General features: G+C 56.8%; 2 protein-coding genes across 2 annotated transcripts; one reads left to right on the top strand and one right to left on the bottom strand.

Annotated features, from left to right (window-relative positions):
* Nucleotides 1-369: 369 nt before the first annotated feature.
* ENH_00023010 (tRNA-splicing endonuclease positive effector, putative) lies at nucleotides 370-10,916 on the bottom strand (the record flags this gene model as incomplete). The annotated part of the gene is made up of 7 exons (XM_013579639.1): nucleotides 370-1,824; nucleotides 2,007-3,100; nucleotides 3,474-3,813; nucleotides 4,060-4,407; nucleotides 4,770-4,870; nucleotides 5,068-5,510; nucleotides 5,755-10,916. 7 exons carry the CDS (start codon nucleotides 10,914-10,916, stop codon nucleotides 370-372), a joined length of 8,943 nt encoding a protein of 2,980 aa, XP_013435093.1.
* A 5,236-nt stretch (nucleotides 10,917-16,152) lies between these two features.
* On the top strand, nucleotides 16,153-20,268 carry ENH_00023000 (hypothetical protein, conserved; the record flags this gene model as incomplete). The annotated part of the gene is made up of 1 exon (XM_013579638.1): nucleotides 16,153-20,268. One exon carries the CDS (start codon nucleotides 16,153-16,155, stop codon nucleotides 20,266-20,268), a length of 4,116 nt encoding a protein of 1,371 aa, XP_013435092.1.
* Nucleotides 20,269-20,681: the final 413 nt, after the last annotated feature.

Here is a 20,681-nt window from a genome sequence, read left to right as displayed (position 1 = left end):
ATTTTGCTTGATAATCACTTAGTACGGAAAGGAAATAACTGCTTCCTGTGGCTCCGTCAAAGAGCTGTGTTGCTTGAACAGTACTGCTTCTGCTTCGATACTGCCAACGGCTTTCTGCCACTGCTGCTGCTCACTTCTAGTGTTGTAGAGCTTCTGCTGGAGCAGCGCGTTGCCTCCGCTGCTCCTTTCAGTCTGATGCCGGAAAAAAAATCACGAGTACGCAATGGACTGCTGCCAAAACATCAACATCTGTATCGCTGCTGCGCGAGCTGCTGCAGCGGACTTTGCTGCTGCACCAGCGAACGCTTGTGCATTGCTGCTGCCACATCAATGGCTATTTCGAAAAGACGACAAACTTCCTGTGCGCCTTTACAATCCCATGCCCTGTTGCCTACAGCTTCTGCTGTCAGTGGTGCTACTGGTAGTGTAGCTGCCACGAAGCTGTGTTAGTGCGTCTTCTGCCTGATGACGTGAGTCTTCTTGCAGCAGCTTTCGGTCGGCCAACCGGTCTTTCCTCCCTGGCTGCTGCTGCCGCTCGGGCTGCCGCTGTCCGCTGTGGTGCTGCTGACGCTCAACTTGCCGATGCTGCTGTTTCTTCTCAAGCTGCTCTTCTTGCTTCTGCTGCTTGATTTTCCGTAGCAAGGGCTCTCCCGTGGCAATGCACGATGCGGTGTGCCGATCTGCGGATGCTGTTTGTTGCCGCTCCTTGCTGCTGCATTTGCTGCTCCGTTCTTCGAGGAGAGAGGCTGTGTGCTTCGCCATAAGAGTACTGTGCCTGGGCGTGCTACTAGTGTTCGACGAGACAGGAGGTGCTGCAGCAGAAAGCTCTGCATCAATGTTCTGCTTCTTCACACGCTTGCGAAGCTCCTGAACGTTTTGCTGCATGTTGGCCTTAATTGTTTGGCGGTGCATAAGAGCGAAAAATGAATCCATATCTCCCTTGGTGATGACCTTTCGTGTCCACTCCTGCTGCTGCTCTGTGTTCTGTTCATGGCTGTGGTTGTGGTGGTGGTGTTGCTGCTGCACCACATCTATGCATGCGCCCGGGACCGATTTGACAAAGGAAACTAGACGCCGCAGGAGGCTGCTGCTTTCCAGCAACAAAGCATCCCCAACTAGCCACAGGGCCCTCTTAGCCCTCGTGAGAGAAACATTAAGCCGCCGTTCATCCGCAACAAACCCTAAACGACGGTTATTACCTACTGCTGCTTCTTCTGGCGCTGCTTGTGCTGCTGCTTCATCAGTTGACGACTTTTGCATGGCAAATATATCGAGGGGTAGCTGTTGCTGTCCATCATCTGCGAGCCCCCAAGCCGCAGCAGCAGCAGCAGCATCCTGCTGCTGCTGCTGCTGTTTGTGGGTTTGCCCGGGGCATCCCGACCGCACAAAAGATACAATGATTACTGCCTTCTCCCTACCCTGAAATGCATCTACAGTGTCTGTCTCGGGCAGGGTGGCCCCCCGAAGCTCGGGGGAGGATTTCAACAAAGAGAGAATAAGCTCGGCCTGTGCCCTGTAGGGAGATATGATGCCAACATCAGAAAGCGATAACGACACCTGCTGCTGCTTCTGCTGCTGCTGTTGCTCGAACGTCTTGTGCAAAAGCAGCACCAACTGCGCCACAAACAGCGCCTCGCCTTTATTGCAGAATGAAAGTCTGGGACCTCCCAGACCCCCTGACGCCCCTGCTGCTGTTTCTTCTCGCCGAGGAGGGCAGCGCAAATGAAAAAAACGAAGGTAAGCCCCTCTGAGAGGGGCCGGCAGCGGGCCTCTTTCAAGAACAGACTTGTCTGTCTCTAAACGCCCCCCATAAAATACACGCCCCTGCATTTCACAGGAAACAGCAGAATTTACAGCGCAATTATTATGCTGTCGCCGAGCAAAACCAACACTGGAAAACGGCCAGAAGGAAAAAGGAAAAGGTGAAAAAAGCGAATCAAAGGCTTAGGAAGACACAGATATGGGAAAAACGATAGACGCTGTCACTGAGACTAATAACTACTTACGGGGAACTCTGCAATCAGCGGATGCATGCGGTACTGCGTGGAGAGGAAATAAAACGCAACATCTTCCCTCTCTTGTTGCTGCTGCTGTTCCTGTTGCTCCTGCTGCTGCTGGCAGCACAAAGCCAATCGAGCCATAAGGCTCCTGCCGAGACCTTTGGTTTGGGCAGCAAAGGAACAAATGAGGGGCGGCAGCTGCAGCGGGTCGCCAAACAGCAGCAATCGATCGCAGCGAAGACGCAGCGGAATAAGACTGGCCACTTCTGTGGCTTGGCCAGCCTCATCTACAATGGCATACGCAAAGTGAACACTGCTGCTGCTGCTGTTGCTGCTGCTCGTGCCGCTAGTGGCACTGCTCGTTGTGAGGGGTCTTTTCCCTCTGCCTGCGTCGGTGGATTTAGCTGCTGCTGCTTCTGCTGCAGCTGCAGTCGCTCCCAGTGCATCTGCCTCTGCGTCCTGCTCGTTAATAGGGTCTAGAGCCTCCGAGCCGCAGCCAGACAAGGTGGCAAAAATTATATCTGCTGAGGCAACTAGCTGTTTCCGCACAAGACGCGGCAGAGAACCAATACGGGCTTGCAGCCCCCGCCGCTTGCGGTGCAGCAAATCGCCAAGTTGCCGCTTCTCGGCAAGCTGCTGCTGCAGCTGAAGGTTCAGGCTTTCTGCACTCTTATGCTGCGGCGGCGGCCGCTGCGATGTATCCGACACGACGGAGGAAGCAGCGATGCTGCTGGAGGAGGGAGAAGATGCACTGGCTCGACTTAAATCGTTGTTACTGCCGCTACTGCTGCTGCTCCCGGCAGCGACAAGAGCTGCTGCCTCATCTGACTGGCCCTCTTCTCTGAGGATATGCGCGGCAGCCTGCAGCAGCTGCTGCTGCTGTTCTTTGCGCTGTAGGAGAATCTGCTGCTGTTGCTGTCGCTGCTGCTGCTGCTCGATCGAGTCTATTTTCCGCTGCACCTGTTCCCGCCGCTGCAGCAGCACACTTGTTTCTTCGCCGAACTGCTGCCGCAGCAACGCCTCATTTTGCTGCAGCAATTTGGAGTAAGCCGAATCGTAGCTGATGGACCGCACGGAAGGCCGTATTCTATCCGGGTGCCCTGATGCGGCAAAGCACAACACCAAGCCCTAAACCCTAGACTTCGGAACTGAACCCTAAGATGTAAACCCTTAAATCCGGCCTATTAAGTCGAAACTCCATACCCTGGACCCTGCACTATCAGCCTCACTCTACTGACTTCACACTCTAGAGTAATGCAGCCTACAGCCTGAAATGGCCTACCCAAACTCCGCACCATGCACTCATTTATGACACGTATGCCCTAAATCCTAAAGCCAAGTTTATACTGCGAACCTTGGGGGAAAAGTGTATTAGATGCACCTGAAACGCTTTCCTTTAGGGCAAGGCACTGTTGGGAATACGCCGTTAATTAGCTGTACTCCAAGGGTTTAGGGTTAAGAGAGTAGAATTACCGATGCGGAGGCAGACAGGGTGTACATTCTGTCCGGTGTAAGGGTCGATCAGTCCACTTTTAATAATTCTTTCAGCGACTTCGTCAACTGCTGCGTTCGAGGGTGCGCACACGAGGATCTTCTTTCTGCCGTGTTCTGCTGCTGCTGCTGCTGCTGCGGCTGCCGCTGCAGGCGTTGCAGTGATCCTTTCGAAAGCTCGCCCTACACGTTGCTGCTGCTTTATTTGCCCATACGCCCCAGCGATTAGCGCCAGTAGTGTTGTTGTCTTACCTGTGCCGGGCGGACCCTGCACAAGGCCGACGGGCGCAGCACCATGTAGTAGCCCCGTGACAGCAGCAGCCTGCAGCAGCAGCATGCAGCAGCCAATCATGCTAGGAGCAAGCAAGTGCCGCAGGGCTCTACATCATAACGGGCTGCAAGAACAGATACATGCTGCCAGAAACAGTAGCGCAGTTAGGAAGCAGCCACAAGCTGTAGTGTCGTCTACTATGGCCAGCAAAAGCTTCAAATGTGACTCAGGAGCAGCATCAAGAAGCAGCAAAAGCAGGAGCTACTGCAGCGCAACACAACAGGAAGATTGGCCCACTTGGGACTTGTTTAGATGGTAGCTGGTGACCAGTTGCTGCAGTTCGTGTGGCTGCAGTTGGTGCCTTTTCAGCTGCAGCTTCAGCAAACTGGCGGCCACAGGATATGCTGCAGCAAGATCTGTTGCAGGCTTCAGCGAGTGCGAGGTCAGGCAACTCTTTTGCTTCTGCTTTTGCTGCTGCTGCTGCTGCATGGATTGTACAGGCGTCCGAAATGGGGAAAGAATGGAAGGCATAAACGGGCAGGCGCTGCACTGGTAAAGCCCCAACACCTCCCGCAGCAGCGGTGTGAGGCTCTGCAGCACGAAGAGCCACCAGCTGCTGTTGAGATTCAGGCGCAGCGAATTTATCTGATACAACACAGCAGTACCAGCACAAATAACAGTAAGAATCGGATGGCTGGCCTCATGATGCAATTGCGGCGTCCACAGTAAGTAGCAGAAGCAGCAGCGGCAGCAGCAGACAGGCGTGAAAGCAGCTCAACGCTGTCACAGAAAATAGCAATCGTGTTATTTCTGTTGCTGCTGGGGCTGCTTTTGCTGCTGTTCCCACTGCAGCGCAGCAGCTGAAGGTGCCTCACAGGCACTTGCTTCCTCTAGAAATGCGCGCTAAAAGTATCTCCGCAGCAGCGCAAAGCAGCAGGTAAACAGCAAAACTATACGCAGAAGCAGCAGCAGCTGCCGTGTCCCGCGTCTGCTGCCGCTTAGCTCACCCTTCGAGGCTCCACTGACGCAGTGACAGAGGACCCCAGCACCAGCCTCACCAGCAGGCCCTCCTGCCGCTGCTCTTGGCTGCCCCAGTACTCAACCACACCTGCAACAGCAGAAGCAGCAGTAGCAGCAGCAGCGGCAGTTAGCTGTGGCAAGGCCACGACGCAAAGTCTATTGCTCACATGAAGGAAAAACAGCCCCTTTAATGACACTGGCCGAACAGCAAGGCGCAACAAGAAGCTGAAACAGCAGCAGCAGCAACAACTGCAGCTCGTGTGCCTTGAGAATAACCCAACTCACCAACGGTGTAGCCGTTGCGCGGCCTTGCTGTCCGCTCATCGATGAGCCTGCCGCACCAGCTGCTGGCGGTTTCGTTTTTCTGGGGCTTCCCTGCTGCTGTTGCTGCTGATGTCTCCTCAGCTCCAAAAAAAGGGCTTTCTGGAATCAGCAATAGCAGATCTCCCGGCCTGATGACCACTCCGTCTCCCCCTGCAGCAGCTGCATTCGCTGCTACAGCCGCGGCTGCTGCTGCTGCGCCGGATTCCCCAACAGGCGCCGCCGCCGCCGCAGCAGCAGCAACAGCTGCAGCAGCCGCGGCGCCGGTAGAAAAGGTTGCACAGCTCCATTGTGACCCCATAGTTTGCAGGCGAGTTAGCACACAACGCTGCCCCTTTAGTCGGTTTTGTCTTATGCCACAACGCAGCCCGTACAGACACTCCAGCAGCAGCAGCGGGAGACTGCCCCTGCAGCACGACAAAATACACGAAGTAACTGAATGAGACTCAGCAAATGCACACTGCGCTGACACTGTGCTTCTCTAGATTAACTTTTATTAGATACAAATGCACGAGCTAGAGGGCATTGGCAGCCTCTTCCGCCGCAGTGCAGCAGCAGCAAACGATCCCTGCAGCGCGCCAACTACCGGCAGCAGTGGCGAAAGATGCACATAACACCCACAGTAGCAGCAGCACAACAGTAGTGACTTACTGCTGCAGATTCTGCAGCGAATCAAAGCGCAGGGGCAGGGGGTGTGTCTTGGCGACCGCCGCAAGTGCAGCGACCTCCGGCTGTAATCTTTTGCTGCTGTCTTTTGCTGCTGCTGCTGCTGCTGAGAGGGGCATTTCTTGAGCTGAGGACGCAAGGGAGAATATGTCCGTCTCCAGGAGGCTCCACAAGAACCCTAACAGCGCAGCACGAGCAGTCTCACTCGCCCTCCGCTGCTGCTGCTGCCAGCAGCGCCGCTGCCACCGCAGCAACTCCACGACCTGTCGTGTAAGCTGCTGGGGGGTATCGCAGCCTTTGGTGCTGCTGGGGGCATTGGTGCTGCTATCTGCAGCGGCCGCAGTAGGAGACAAAAGGCGCACACTGGGGCGCGCATCCACTGGGGGAGGGGCAGCAGCAGCAGCAGCTGCTGCAGCAGCTGCCCGTTCCCTGAATCTTGCGTTGTTTCTTTGTCTCTCTGCTGCTGCTGCAGCAGCTGCTTGCTCTGATTCCACTTCATTGAGTCGCTGCCGCTTGGCAGCAGAAACTCCTGCTGCCTTTGTTGCTGCAGCTGCGTCTGCTGCTGCACCACGAGAAGCGTCTTTTTCGGAACGCGGGATTGCAGCAGCTGCTGCCTCTCTGTGGGCTTCCCTCCGTATCTCTTGGAGCTGCTTACTCCGTTCAGACGTGGCGCTGCTTCCTCCGCTGCTGCTGCCAAATAAGCCTAAGTGCTTCTTTTTGAAGCTGGATTTTAAAAGAGTGCTTCTCAGGCTGATGCTGCTGCTGCTGCTGCTGCTGCTGCCGCTGCTGCTGCTGCTGCCGCTAGTGTAAATACAACTGCTGCGACCACTCAGGGCACCTACGCGCCGCGCCAGCAGCCGCTTAGCCGCCTCTTTGTACCACTGCCTTTCTGCTCCCAGCTGTTTCCTTGCTGCTCCTGTTGCTGCAGCAGCAGCTTTCAAAGGCTGCGCTGCGGGTCTAGCAGCAACGGCTGCTGGGATGCTAGCAGCAGGAGCAGCACTGCCAGCGACAGCTGCAGCAGAGCGCTTCTGCTGCGGTTCACGCTTCGGCTTCTCTGGGAGCTCCTCTTCTACGGAGTCGCTGTCACTGGACAGCGAAACGAAAGACACGCGCCTCTCTCCTGCTGCAGATGCTGCAGCTGTTTGCGCTCCCGCTGCTGTTGCTGCTGCTTCTGCTGCTGCTTCCACCGCTTCTGCCGCCTCCGCTGCTTCTGTTGCATCAGGCAACGCATCATCTTCGCTGCTGCTGGAACAAACAATTGCGTCCGCTGCTGCAGCTGCATCCCATATATCCTCCTCCGAGAGCGCTACAGTGTCGCTTGTTTCCACCGGCTGTTGCAGTTGCTCCAGTTGCTGCAGTTCCTGCCGCTGCTGCTGCTGTTGCTGCAGTTGCTGCGCTATCCACTGGCTGTGGACAGCTGCTGCAGTTCCCGCCGTATTTACAGCGTCTGCCTGCTGCAGTTGCTGCTGCTGCACTTCTTCAGTAAAGAGCGAGAGCAGCTCTGCATCCTCTTTGGTTTCCTCCAGCTGGAATACCCAAGAAGGGCAGGAGCCGGTGCTAGCTTCCGCAGCAGGTACCACAGTTGCTGCTGCTGCGGACTCTGCTGCTGAATAGTCAGCTGCTGCAGTTGCAGCTGCAGCAGCAGCGGGCCCTGCTGCTGGATCCAGTGCTGCACCTTCCTCTGAGTCCAAGTCGTGCACCTCCACAATAACTTCCCTACCTGCTGCGTCCTCGAGGCCCTCGAGAGCCCCTCGGAGGGTACTCGGGGTGCGCGGGCTACAGCTGGGGCCCCCAGATTCCCTGTCATTCTCAGCCTCTTCTGCTGCTGCTGCTGCCGCCGCCGCGGCTGCTGCTGCCTCAGCGAGGTGCAGCTGTGTCAGCAAACAAAAGCGAAGCCTCGCCTGCAAGGCGGGGTCCCCAGCGCCGCTGCCGCCGGCATTGTCGCTGCTGCTGCTGCTGCTGCTGTTCAGTAATAGCACTAATGGAGGCCCGTCTGCCCCTTCATCTGCAGCAACAGCAGGGCGCAAAACAGCAACAAGACCCTCCCCCATCCGTTGCCAGCGCCGAAGCAGCTTGTGCCAGTCACCTCTGAAGGCGCGCGCAGAACAGGTGCCGCAGCAAACTGCAGCAGCAGGTGATGTTTCTGCAGCAGCAGCATACGAAGCAACGCAGGGTGAGGGGCTCTGGGGAGGACGCGCGCCTGAAGCAGCAGCAGCAAAGCCACCAGGACCATCACCAACTGTGCTGCTCTTCCTGCTGCTGCTGTTGCTGCCATTGCCTGTGCTGTTGCAGCGGCAGACTGCCCTTAGCGGAGGGCAAGCCAGAACCTTCCGAACAAGCTGCAGCGCTTCATTGCAGCAGCTTGCAAAGTGAATCAAAGTTTCCTGCTGCTGCTGCTCTTGCTCCCGCCTCTGCTGCTGCCGTAGCTCGGCCTGCTGCTGTTCTTGTTCAGCCATCTGTGCCTGCGGAATAGTCTCGCCCACCAGCGTTCCCTTCTCTACGGGCACCGCCGCAGCTGTTTCACCTTCCGCGGCTGCTGCTGCTGCTGCTGCTGTTCCTTGTTGCTGCAGAGGCGCAGCAGCAGGAAGGGGCCCAAGGCTCTCGGGGTCGTCGAGCCACTGCAAGTAATCATCGTCTACTGCATCTTCTTGCTGCTCATCCTGCTTCTGTTGCTGCTGCTCGTGCTCTTGCTGCTGCTGCTGCTGTTGCTGCTGCGTGTGCCCTTGCTGCTGCTGCTGCTGCGCCTCCAGCTGCGGCGTACCTGTCATCTGATTTTGCTGCGCTGCACCTGGGTCATGCTTATCTCCGCGTAGGGGCTCAGGCATATTGCCACTTTCGCTGCTGCTGCTCCTGCTGCTGTTGCTGCTTCCCTTGCTACTGCTTCTGAGGCTAACAAGTCGCTGCTTAAGCAGCAGCAGCAAAGCCCCCACAGGCAAGGAGAGAGACTGCAGCAGCGACAGCGACAGCGGACGAGTTGCTTCTCCCCCCAGCAGCGGCAGCACTTCTGCGTCAGCAGGCAGCCCAAGGAGGTGTGCGTACACCTGAGAGGCATCCACTGCCATACTGCTGTTGCTGCTGCTGCTGCTGCTGCTGCTGCTGCAGCTGTAGGCCTTGGCGCTCTCACCATGATCTCCCGTCTTCATCGTGCGAATCCCTCTTGCTGCTCTGCGTGGCTTTGCTGCCACTGCTTTTGCTGCTGCTCCTTCATCGTGCGAGTCCCTCTTGCTGCTCTGCGTGGCTTTGCTGCCACTGCCAGAATCGCTAATGCTGCTGCTGCTGCAGGAGGCCAACACTGTAGCAGCAACTGCAGCACAGCGTTGCCAGGGCGGCCGCTGCTGGTGACTTGCGGAAACGCGCTGCTGCAGCACTTCCGGTATCTCTTGCTGCTGCTGCAGCACCTTCAGCACAGCCGGAGGCGGCTGCTGCAGCAAAACTACAAACAAGCTGTGAAGAGCCCCCACGAGCTGGGAAAAGGCAGAAAGTTTTTCCGGTGATGCATCCAGCAGCAGCCGCCCCTTGGCCGTCGGCATCGGATGCTGCTGCTGCTGGTTTTGCTCCAAGCTGCTGCTGCTGCTGCTGCTGCAGCGCACTAAACTGCAGCAAGAAGACGCAAGAGCCTTCAGCCAAAAATCGACGATTCGCAGCAGCCCGCTGGGGCTCCCGAGGGCCTCCTCGTTCCTGCAGCTGCTGCTGCTGCTGCTGCTCCAGTCACCCGCAGCAGCAGCAGCGCAGGCTGCCAGCTGCAGCTGCTGCTGCAACAAAGGCAAATGTGTGAGAGCTATTGAATGGAGTGCGCCGCAGCAAATTGCGCGGAGGCAGAGGAGGGAATGTGTCTGTAGTGACAGCAGCTGCGGCAGCAGCAGCTCTGGCAGCTGCTGGGAGAGCGCAGCAGCAGCAAACATGCACTGCAGCGGGTCAGGCAGCAGTGGCAGCAGCAGACACAGTGAAGATAAGCTAAGGTCTGCCGCGTGTGGCTGTTGAAGTAGCAGCTGCAGTAGCTGTTGCTGCTGTTGTTGCTGCTGCTCAGTAAGCGCCTGCGATTCCTTCGCTTCTTGCTGCTGGTCAGTCTCTGCGAAGAAGTCATGCGTCTGCTGCCTCTGAATCTTCTGTTGCTGCTGTTGCTGCAGCAACAGGAGTTGCTGCAGCAGCGCGTGCAGGCCTCTAGTTTGCTGCTGAAGCAGCAGCAAGTCCTCCCTAGACCCTCCATCGGGAATCCATGCAGGAAGCCGTGGCCTTCTGCGCGCTTTGTTTGTCCCCAGTGATATGCTGCCCGACTGCTGCTGCAGCAGCGGCTGCTGCTGCTGCTGGGAAGGCGGCAGCAGCAGCAACTGCAGCAGCAGCGGCACTGAGATGCGCTCCGACAAGAAGCACAGCAGCACATTTGCTGGCGTTTCCGTTCGAGCACTCAAAAGGCGGCTGGCAGCCATCAGCAGCTGCACTACTGTGGTTTCAGCGATTGTGTTGCTGCTGCACCTGCTGCTGCTGCTGCTGCTGCTGCTGCCGCTGCTGCTGCTACTGCTATAGGAACAAAGGCGCTCCTCGTTCCCCGCCGCATCCACAGGCAAACCTAGATCAACTAGTGCAGCAGCAGCAGCTGCAGAGGATGAAGCAGCTGCTGCTGAGCTGCTGCTGCTGCTTAGAGTGTATAGACAGCGCATAAGGCGGCAAAGGTCGAAGGCTAGCCATTCTCTGTAGAGATAAAGTGCTGCAGTTTGGTCTTTGCTGTAGCAGGAGAAGGAGCGCAGCAGATCGTCTTGAGCCCCCAAGTAGCAGCAGCAGCAAGAAGCACATTTCACCAGAAACCACTCCAGCTGCTGCAGCCAGTTGCCTTCTACGTCGCGGGCAAAGGCCAGCAGCAGGCGCCGTACGTAGACCTCCCGGGGCAACGCCAAATTGTCCCTGCTGCTCGTGCTGCTGCTGCTGCTCGTGCTGCTGCTGCTGCTGCGGCTGTTGCTGCTGCTGCTGCACATGAAGCATTGTTTGTCTCGGTTTGTGTAGGCCGCCTCAAGGGCCTCAAGAGCTGAATATACTGCGGCATCAACTTCATCAGAGTCCCCCAGATTCGATATGCAGAGAAGCGCCTCGGGCAACTGCGGGGGCCCCTGGGGAGACAGAGGAATTACATCGCCATCATGGGGGGCCCACATCCTGCTGCTGCTGCTGCTCTCGCCGCCGCTTTGAGTTTGCTGCCGCTTCGGAGGCAGGAGCAGCAGCTCCTGCTGCTCCCCGTGCTCCTGCGGCGCCACGTTGGGGTAGGTTTGGGGCCTCGAGGGCCCCCGTCATGGGAACGGAGGCAGCGGCGGCGAGTTGAGTTCCGGGGGGAAGAGTTGAGTTCTGGAGGGTAGAAAGAGAGGCTTGACCGCCTTCTAAAGAAGAAAGTTTGGGCACGGAACGTTGCGGAGAGGTGAGAATCGAAGAGACGCCCCTGCTGCTGCAATTCCTGCTGCTGCTGCTGCTGCTCCGTGTCGGCAGAGGGGCCCCAAAGAGGCCGGTGGTGTTCTAAGGCGTCCCCAAAAGCCCGAAGTAAATGCACAAAAACTAACCTTGCTGCTGACTTTGTTGCACTTTTCTGCTGAAGCAAAACGCCTGGAATCTGTGCTTTCTCACGGTGTCATTCGCTGCTGCTGCCGCTGTTGGTGCTGTTGCTGCTGCTCGTGATCGCCTGGTCCTGCTGCTGTTCTTGGACTTTCCCTACCATTTTGTCACCTGCATCTGTTTAAAGAGGGCCTTTTAAATACGCTTTTGACGAGATACAGCTATTGAGTTGGTCCTTTTCCTCCTCTCTGGCTGCCATGCTCAGGTGACCTCATCGGGGTAATGATTCCCAGGGTTGGCATTCCGTGGTTTTATGAACTCTTGAATTTCTGCAGTTTACAGAGAAGCACAAAAGAAGGAACTACCCAGCTATAATCTTTACAAAGCATGGGGCACTTCTCATATTCCTAACATGAGGCAAACACGTTGATGATTCCTCGTGCTGCTAGGGCTCTCAGTGCCTTCAACGAGACTTTGGCAGCAACAGGCATCCCCTCGACTAGTTGTTTAAGTGCATATCACCTGCCTGCAGATTTCCCAACATAGAATTAAGAAAGGCAGTGTCCCGAAATCTAGAGGAAAAGCATGTCTTGCAAAGTCCACAGTTACATTCACTTTTCATATGCTTACTTGTGTCTATTTAGAACCAATGTCCAACAGGTGAAGCGCCTTTACAAATGGCAGGTCAAAAGCAGAGTAGCAAAAATGTTTAATGCATTATAGGAGTAGTAGTAAATGCTGTAAAAGCTGCTGCACAGGCGCTCCGTGGTGGAGGCCGTTGCCATCATTGGTAGGGGTGCTGACCTGTCCATCGATCGTGTTTGCCTCCCTACTACACACAGGCGTTGCTTCAAATAAACCAGGCAAAAACATTTCCAGTGGCTCTATTTAGGTCACAGCACGCAGCCCTTGTTTCGGTGCAACCTGCAGCAGATTCACTTGGGTCTCGTTAACAACTTCTTATGGCCTTGCCGTCGGTATCGCTCTTTCCTTTGCAGCGACTTTTGGCGTTAATTTTTCTGTAATTGCAATAAATCGACTAGCCTTGTTAAGCACAGTCTTCTTCTGAAGGGCCAGAAAAATCTCGCTGTTCTTCGGACGGAACACAACTACCGTTGCATTTTCGAACGTAGCCCGCAGCTTTGGCCACTCACTTCGTCCAAACTCGCAAGAAATGTCTTTTTATTGATTAGTTTTGCCTGCAAACGCTCGGAGTCTGCTTACTAGGCACACTTTGTGACCCTTTCCTGATTCCTAGTCTTGAGCCGTTTCCCCAACAGCCTTTCCACAAAAACTTTGTAACTCAAAACAGTACAATCACCTTTACAAACGGCCTGTATTAAGTGTGCTCAACGGTCCAGCACTTGGCGTATTTGGTCAAATTAACTGGTCAGTATAGGGCTTCGAGATTGGGTGATGTTGCGAATTAAATAACAGTGCACAAAAAAGCTAAATTATGAAGAAGGAAAAGAGGTTTGTGTCGAGTGTGATGGCGAAATCTGCGAGGTATTTTGTCGATCATGTTTGTACCTGCTCGTGGCACTGCTGTGGATTTCTGCTGGGCTAAGAGTGTACAGCCACGCACTGCACCAGCCAATCCAGTGTTAATTGCCAATGAATTTTGAGGTTGTGGAGGAGTTACGTGGCAGTTTGTTTACTCATCTGATGCAGTTTTTGTTGGCTTTTAATGGGCCTTGTTAGTAAGATGCCCAGTTATACCCCTCCATTTTCTCAAGCACCAGCTAAAACCTGGGGATTTTTTGCTGTCGTGGGGCTCAGCTTTGGCTGGGGATAACTGAACGAAGAAACTTCCAGAAGGCGGATATGGTTGTCAGTATTCTTGGCAAGGGGGATCATTGCAGGGGCGTGCGATCCTTGGGGCCCATCTGAAGTCTTTATTTATCTGTACTGGCTGGGTCCAACGCGCAGCGTAAACTTACTTCAAAGCAACTCTCTAGATTCAAAATACATGCAAGTTTTTCGAAGTTGGCGAATACTTTTCCCTGGCAAAAGAGAAAGCCTCACGAAATCCTCGGTTATCTTTTCACGTAACGCAGTTGGTGAGAAACACTGTCCGTCATATTGACTTCTGGTGAAGCTGCTTTGATGTGGTAACAGGCAGATGGGCTCAACTCAGCCTGCTGGTGCTCACAACAGCGACTCGCCGTGTCTGAAGATTGACGCGTTTCAACAAACTCTTTAGTTCTTTTTTCTTTGTTTTGCACAGGAGGATTTTTCCTTTATACCGCTTCATTTAGTGGCAGCTGATCAGGGCAGCAAGTGGACCGCTGCATAGGCCGTGTGCCCTTTGAAGATAATTTCCTCCTTTTTCTCTTTAATAGCCGAATCTATGGTAAAAGCGGTTCAATATTCGAGTTTTCATTCAAAGTGTGGACTCATGGCGCACAGACATATGTGAACATCAGAGGACTTAGAGCAAATCTTCGACCTTCAGGGAGATTTTTGCATATGGGAAGAGCCTGGACAACATCTTAGCAACGCTTTACGGCTCAGAAGCAACTAAATCAGCTGCTGGCATCGCATTTTCTTGTCACTATATTTACTGTCACCACAGCTACAGTATCTTTGCGCGCAGTATGTTTTGGCTCAGCTTCTGGCACACAGTTTCCGTTCTACTGGGAAGCCACTTGCATCCTCTTTGGGTTTCTAGTCACATATTTAGCTTATTTCTACTTTATGAATAATATTGGCTTCATAATATCCAACAAAGTGAGAAAAATAGCAAAGAATTTACCGAGACGCCCTTCCTACTTTTCTGGGGATGAGAAACCTTCCGTGAGTGAATAGCTGCATATTTTAGCCAATCTTTTGGCTTTTTGAAGATAAATTTGGGTTTTCTTCCGTATGGATTTGACTGTATCCGGATTCTTTGCAGTTAACTGGCACTAAAGCTGGATTACACTTTTATGCCATTTTGTTTGCTGGTGGACGACGAGACGCAGAGGTAGAATGTGCCTCTCTGTGCTGTTAACTGCAGCAGCAGCAGAAAGGTTCTGTTAAAGCATTCGCTGCAGCATCTCTGCAGCTGCTTCAAATTCCAGCTTTAGCGGCAGCATCGAAACTGAATTGCTGCTGGAGAGGCGACGCGCACCCGAGTCTGAGCACTTTTCTGGTGGGAACTCTGCGTTTAAGTAGCTGAAGACACATCAATTAAAAAGGCATTTGGTTCTTGTTGCTGTTAATGCCCTTTCCTGCGTGTCTGCCGCTGGAAATAAGGCAGCAGAGTCCAGAGCACAGGAACGGAATGCGTGGGGCAGCGGTGCGCGCACTGATCATTGAACTAGTCCACTGCCTTCAAAACATGAAAAACCGCAACTTTTCAACAAGTTCTTTCTGGAATCATAAATAGTTTAGTTACCAATGGTTGTTTTTCATTGAAACTCATCGGCTTCCTGTGCACGCTCGCGAGTGCTGTGGGAGAGGGGTGCACGGAATCGACGCTGGCAACGCTAGGCTCGGCAAATGCCAGGACAAAGAAAGGTCATATTAATGAATTAAATGGTTAGTTCCAGATTAAATTCAATAAAATAATAATTCCAAATGGCTCCGGCTGAGGGACGGAGAATCCTCCCCGCCATGGCACGTGAGGCGGCTCGCCACGCTGATCCCAGGGACTGAGCAACCTTGGAAGCCCCCATCGTCACATTTCTTCGAATTTGAATCAAAGCAACTTAACATATTTTTCCAATATATTTTAATTGTTTTACGGCTTCAAGTAAAACCCCCACAGAGGCAGCCGAGCACAGGGGGAGCCCACAGCGTTCTGACTCGACGCTGCAAAGGAGGCAGGCTCTCCTCTCCTTGCTATTGATTTGACTTTGTAAAGTTAATCAAAAAGCAAACATTTCCCCGAGTTCCTTCTTTGTTGTATTCTGGACTGACCCCTAAGTTGTGAGTGCCACCTGGGGAGCGAGTCCTGGTTGGAGCAGCAGCGGCAGCAGAGCCAACTGCAGCAGCAACAACAGCACCAGCAGCAGCAACACGTCTTTCCCCTGCTGCTCCGGGGCACTTCGAAACAGCCTTCTTTCCGTCTTTCCTCTTTCTTTACTTTGGCTGCTCAGCAGTGTCCATCTCAGGCCTCTGCTGCCGCTGCAGCTGCCGCTCGTGCTGCTGCTGCTGCTGATCCGGGTGATTGCTTCACTCGAAGGCAACTGGACTCAGCAGACTCAGGACAGCGCGCTGCTGCTGCCAGCGACTTAGACAGTAAATAAACAAGTGAAGGAAGCAGCAGCAAATTAGGCAGAGGCAGCAGCAGAGAGCAGCAGCGGAGGAGCAGCAGCAGCAGCAGAGCCCAGCGGCTCGTCAATGGTTTCGCGAGAAGACAAGAGGAAAACGTCTTCGGAACTTTACGCGTCCCTCAGACGCTCAAACCGACAAAACCCTAAACCCTAAACCCTCACTTTCCCTTCCCAAACCCCAAACCCCCAAGTAAGGTTTGCTGAAGTGACCCTGCCCAGCCCTTTTACCCATTTCGTCTGCAGGCCTCCTGCTGCTTCCCCTTTCAGCCTTTTAGTCTCTGCAGCAGTTTGCTGCTGCTTGCTGCTGCTGCTGCTGCTGCTGCTGCGCCCTGTCTCCTCTGCTGCGTGCCCGTCTCGGTGGTCTTGCTGCTGCTGCTGCTGCAGCGCCGCTGTGCCCTTGTCTTCTTTTGTTTCCTTCGTTTTTTCGTTTTTTCTTTTTGCTTCTTGTCTTCTTTCTTCCCTTTTTGCTGCACCCGAGCTGCTGCTGCTGCTGCTGCTCCCCTTTTGCTGCTTCTTTTTAATATTTTTGATCTTTTTTTCTGTTTTGTCTTCAGACGGAATTCAGATTTTCCTTTCCTTGCCTCTCCAAATGTCTCTCTCGAGCGCCTTCCTCGGGAGCGCAGCAGCTGCTGCTGCAGGAGGCGCTTTGCTGCTGGCCGACGGAGCAGCAGCAGCAGCTGCTGCTGCAGCGCACGCAGCCGCGGTATCCCCCGACACCGAAGCAGGAGCAGCAGCAGCAGCAGCAGCAGCAGCAGGAGAAAACCACCGCTACTTCGTTAGGAGTTTCAGGCCGAGGCCCCTCCACAGGTCCTCCACAGCATCTACTCTTTTGCTGACAGTTGCTGCTGCTGCTGCAGTTGTGCTGCTGGTGGCCTTTTGCAGCCTCGCCCTCAACAGAAGCCGCAGACTTGCTGTTGGCCTTCGCTACTTAGCAGCAGAAGAAGCAAAAGAGGCTTGTGGGGTGCAGCCGGAAGCAGCAGACGAAGAGTCCGAGGCCCCCGAGGGGCCCCCGGAAGGGCCCCCCGAGGGGCCCCCGGAGGGGCCCCCTGCAGGGGCCCCCGGGGGGAGCCCCGGGGGGGCCCCAGAGGAGGCCCCCCAGGAGGCCAGGCAGGAGGCCCCCAAGGGGGCCCCCGAGGTGGGCCCCCCGGGGGCCCCCTCGGGGGCCCCCTCGGGGGCCCCCGAGAGGCCCTCCGAAGACCTGCTGCGGAAGCTGGCTGAAGCTGCACTCAGCACCTCTTTTGCTGCTCCCCCAGGCACTTCAGCAGAGGAAACGAAGCTGCACGCGCTTGCTGCAGCAGCAGAAGCTGCTGCTGCAGCAGAGGAGCCGCCGCGGAAGATGGCCAAAGTCGATGATGGAACAGCAGCAGCAGCAGCAGCAGCAGCAGGAGATGGCCCCGACGGCAACGGCCATAGAAGCAGCGGAAGCCACAGAAGCGTCAGCAGCACGAGCAGCGTGCGCAGCTGGAGCGGCAGCAGCAGCAGCAGACACAGCAGCAGCTCAGCTGACTGGAGCGGCAGCGGCGAGGCCAGCAGAACGCGGGCCTCTCGAGGAGCTACTTCTGTTGAGTGGTGGCTGCAGCAGGGAACTTCTGCTGCTGCTCCGCAGCAGCAGCAAACAGCAGCAGCAGGGGAGCGAAGAGCCAAGACGGAGCAGCAAGATGATGGGAATGATTTGCTGGAGGAGTTGGACAGCCTGGAGCATGTGCAGCGGGTGCGGAGGCTGCAGAAGCAGAACACTGTCAGGCAAACAATGCGGCTGCAGCATGAAGCGGTTTCGCAGCAGATGGCTTCGCTGCAGCAGCAGCAGCAGCAGCTGCAGCAGATGCAGCAAATGCAGATGGGGCAAGTTCGGCTTGGGGTCCCCCCTCCCGGGTTTCCCATGGGGCTCAGAGAACCCGGCCTGCAGCACATGCAGCAGCTGCAGCACCTGCAGCACCTGCAGCAGCTGCAGCAGATGCAGCAGCTGCAGCAGATGCAGCAGATGCAGCGGATGCAGAGAGGGCCACCTCCCCCGGAGATCATGGAGGCGCAGCGAGTGCATGAGAAGCAGCGGGATGAGGCCCGGAGGGCCAGAGATGCAGCAGCAGCAGCAGCAGGTGGGCAGCGGCCGTCAGAGTCGGGGCAGCAGCAGCAGCAGTGCGCGAGTTCACGGGAACGGCGCCCCGATCGGGACACGCTGCAGCAGCAGCGGCATAGACAGAACATCGCGCTGCAGCAGATGCAGCAGGCGAAGGATCAAGCAGCCATAGCGCAGCTCATGCAGCTGCAGCAGCTGCAGCAGCTTCAGCTGCAGCAGCTGCAGCAGCTCCTGCAGCAACAGCAGCAGCAGCAGCAGCAGCTGATGCAGCAGTTGAGGAGCCAGTCAGCAATGAATTCCGCTGAGCAGTACCTGTCTCAACTCCAGGATTTGCAGAACATGCATCTGCAGCAGCTGCAGCAGCTGCAGCTGCAGCAGCTGCAGCAGCTGCAGCTGCAGCAGGTGCAGCAGCTTAAGGCCATGCGCTCCTCTAGCGCGCTGTCGGCTCCCTGGTCGCCTGCGCAGCAGCCGCTGCATCTGCCCCCTCCGATGCTTCCCGAATCAATACTTGGAGGTCCTGTCCCGTTTCCCCAGCCTGTGAAGCCCCCGCAGCAGCAGCAGCAGCAGCAGCAGCAGCTGCCGCTGCCCAGGCCGCAGCCGCTGCGGCCCGTGCCGCGGATGGCCCACGGCATGCCAATGCCGCCGCACCCGATACCGGGGCCCTCTTCGCTGCTGCAGATGCCTCCGCCGCCGCTGCTGCCGCCGCAGCAGCAGCAGCAGCAGCAGCCGGGCTCTTCCCGGCGTCAAACGGTGGTGCGGCCGCCGCAGGGGCCGCCCATAGTCCCTCCTCCGGCGCTGCTGCAGCAGCAGCAGCTGCAGCTGCAGCTGCAGCTGCAGCAGACGCGGCCGCAGCAGCCGCAGCAGCAGCCGCAGCCACAACCGCAGGCGCCGCTGCCGCTGCCGCTGCCGCTGCCGCTGCCGCAGCAGCAGCAGCAGCAGCAGCAGCAGCAGCAGCGAAAGCGCTCGCGCGACGGGCGGCCAGTTCCCATCTTGCCTGCTGGCTTCCCTGGGCAGAGGCCGGTGATGCCGGTGATGCCGCTGGAGCTGATGCCTGCTGCTGCTGCTGCTACTCAAAGGCCGGTGGACCATGGCCTGGACGGAACAGCAGGAAGGTTCCCGCTGCTGTCGACTTTGCTGTCGAATGGAGAAGATGGAGCTCCGAAAATTACTTGGCGAGAAGCCTACGGGGGCTCCAGTCCGGCAGAGGAGAAGCCGGAAGCAGCAGAGGGAGGAGCAGCAGAAGGAGCAGCAGAAGAAGCAGCAGAAGCAGCAGCAGCAGTAAAAGAGGAAGAAGAGGGCGGCGGCGCCGCGGAGAGGCCCCGGGGGCCCCCCGGAGCAGCAGCAGCTGCTGCTATTGCACTGATGCAAGCAGCAGCACAAGCGCAGGGAGCAAGAGAAAGGCAACTGCCTACACCAGAGGCCCTGGACCTTTCAATGAAGAAGCCGGAGGAGGAGTCTGGGATTCGCTACCTGGACGTAGCAGCAGCAGAAGCAGCAGCAGAAGCAGCAGCAGAAGCAGCAGCAGCAGCAGCAGCAGTGGACGAGGAGCGTCTGGCTGCGGAGCTCGTTGCTGCTGGCGCGGGCGACGAGGACAGCGACGACGAGGAAGGCGCGCTGGAGATTGTGGAGGACTCGGAGGACGAGTTGGAGGAAGCAGCAGCAGCAGCAGCGGCGGAGGCGGAGGCAGCAGCAGCAGCGGCGGAGGCGGAGGCAGCAGCAGCAGCGGCGGAAGCAGCAGCAGCAGCAGCAGCAGCAGAGGCGGAAGACGACTCGTCGGAGAGGCACACGGAAGGCGAAGAGAGCAACGAGGCGGACGACGACGTGATAGCGCTGCCGGGCCCGTCGAGCGCTCCCGCGCCCCCCTCCTCCCCGTCCGCAGCAGCAGCAGCAGCAGCAGCAGCAGCAGCAGCGGAAGCCGCGGAAGCAGCAGAAGAGGGCCCGTCGTGCAGCGAAGAGGGCGGCGACGGCGAGCCCGAGCCGCAAGTGAAAGCCCCCCCCCTCTTCGCCGGAGTCTACGCCCACCCCTTCTGCAGACTCCCGCTAGTAGACAAAACAAGAATCTTAAGATATTTTGATCCAAATAGAGCTCTTTCAAGAGTTGAACAAGCCCCGCAGGCCGCGCCGCTGCTGCGGCAGGCCCACCAGCTGCTGTCGAAGCTGTTTCTGACTTCGCAGGAAATGCTGTGGCTGACCGGCGTGGCCGAGGGGCTGGTGGCCTGCCTGCTGCGGCACCACCAGTCGGACCTGGGGAAGCTGAAAGGCAGCAGAAGAGTTGAACAACTCGGACTTCGCTTTTTAATCTTTGACGCAATTGTTAGTGTTTTCAATTTGCTGGGCCAGCGGCCCGAAGGCGAGTGGTGGACGCGGCTCACTGCGCACACGCCGCACGCGCCGCCGCCCCACGGGATGCTCCCGCCCAAGACGGAGAAGGCGCATGCAAATGCTGCGTTGCTGCAGCGGCTCAGCAACGCGCTGCAGCAGCTCAAGCAGGGCCGCCGCAACGCTTATTTGGAAACTTACAAGCTCAAGTTTTTGCTGTTCTGCGCGGAGAGCGGCTTCCGCATGTTCCGCAGGAAGGTCTACTCCGTCTTCACCAAGGACTGCACCGAATTCGCCTGGTGGCACTGACGCAAACCCTAGCTCGAAACCCTAAACCCTAATTCCGCGGTTCCCGCCGCCGCCCCACGCACGCCCCGCGACCCCGCCCCCGCGCACGCCGCGCCGCCCGGCGCCGCACCCGAGGGTTTAGGGTTTAGGGTTTGGGCTTTCGGCTCCGGGCTGGGGCGAGGCTGGCGGCGGCCACGAAGCCGGCGCGGGACCCAAACCCTAAACCCTAAACCCTAGATACTCCCCACCACCACCTCGACAAGGCCATGGGCAGCAGCCTCCCAGCCGCGGAGGCCACAGCTAGTTCTAGTGCTCAGCAGGCTTCGTGGTCCAGGCGAGGGAGGGCCGCCTAACCCTAAACCCTAAACCCTAAACCCTAGGGCCGACGGCCTGGAGGCGGGAAGCCGCAGCAACGCCGAGAAGGGTGGAGCCGC

Source organism: Eimeria necatrix, genomic scaffold (assembly GCF_000499385.1).
Source record: "Eimeria necatrix Houghton genomic scaffold, Enh_scaff180, whole genome shotgun sequence".
Lineage (NCBI taxonomy): Eukaryota > Apicomplexa > Conoidasida > Eucoccidiorida > Eimeriidae > Eimeria > Eimeria necatrix.
Note: the sequence above shows the minus strand (reverse complement) of the source record. Positions and strands in the feature narration are given on the sequence as shown.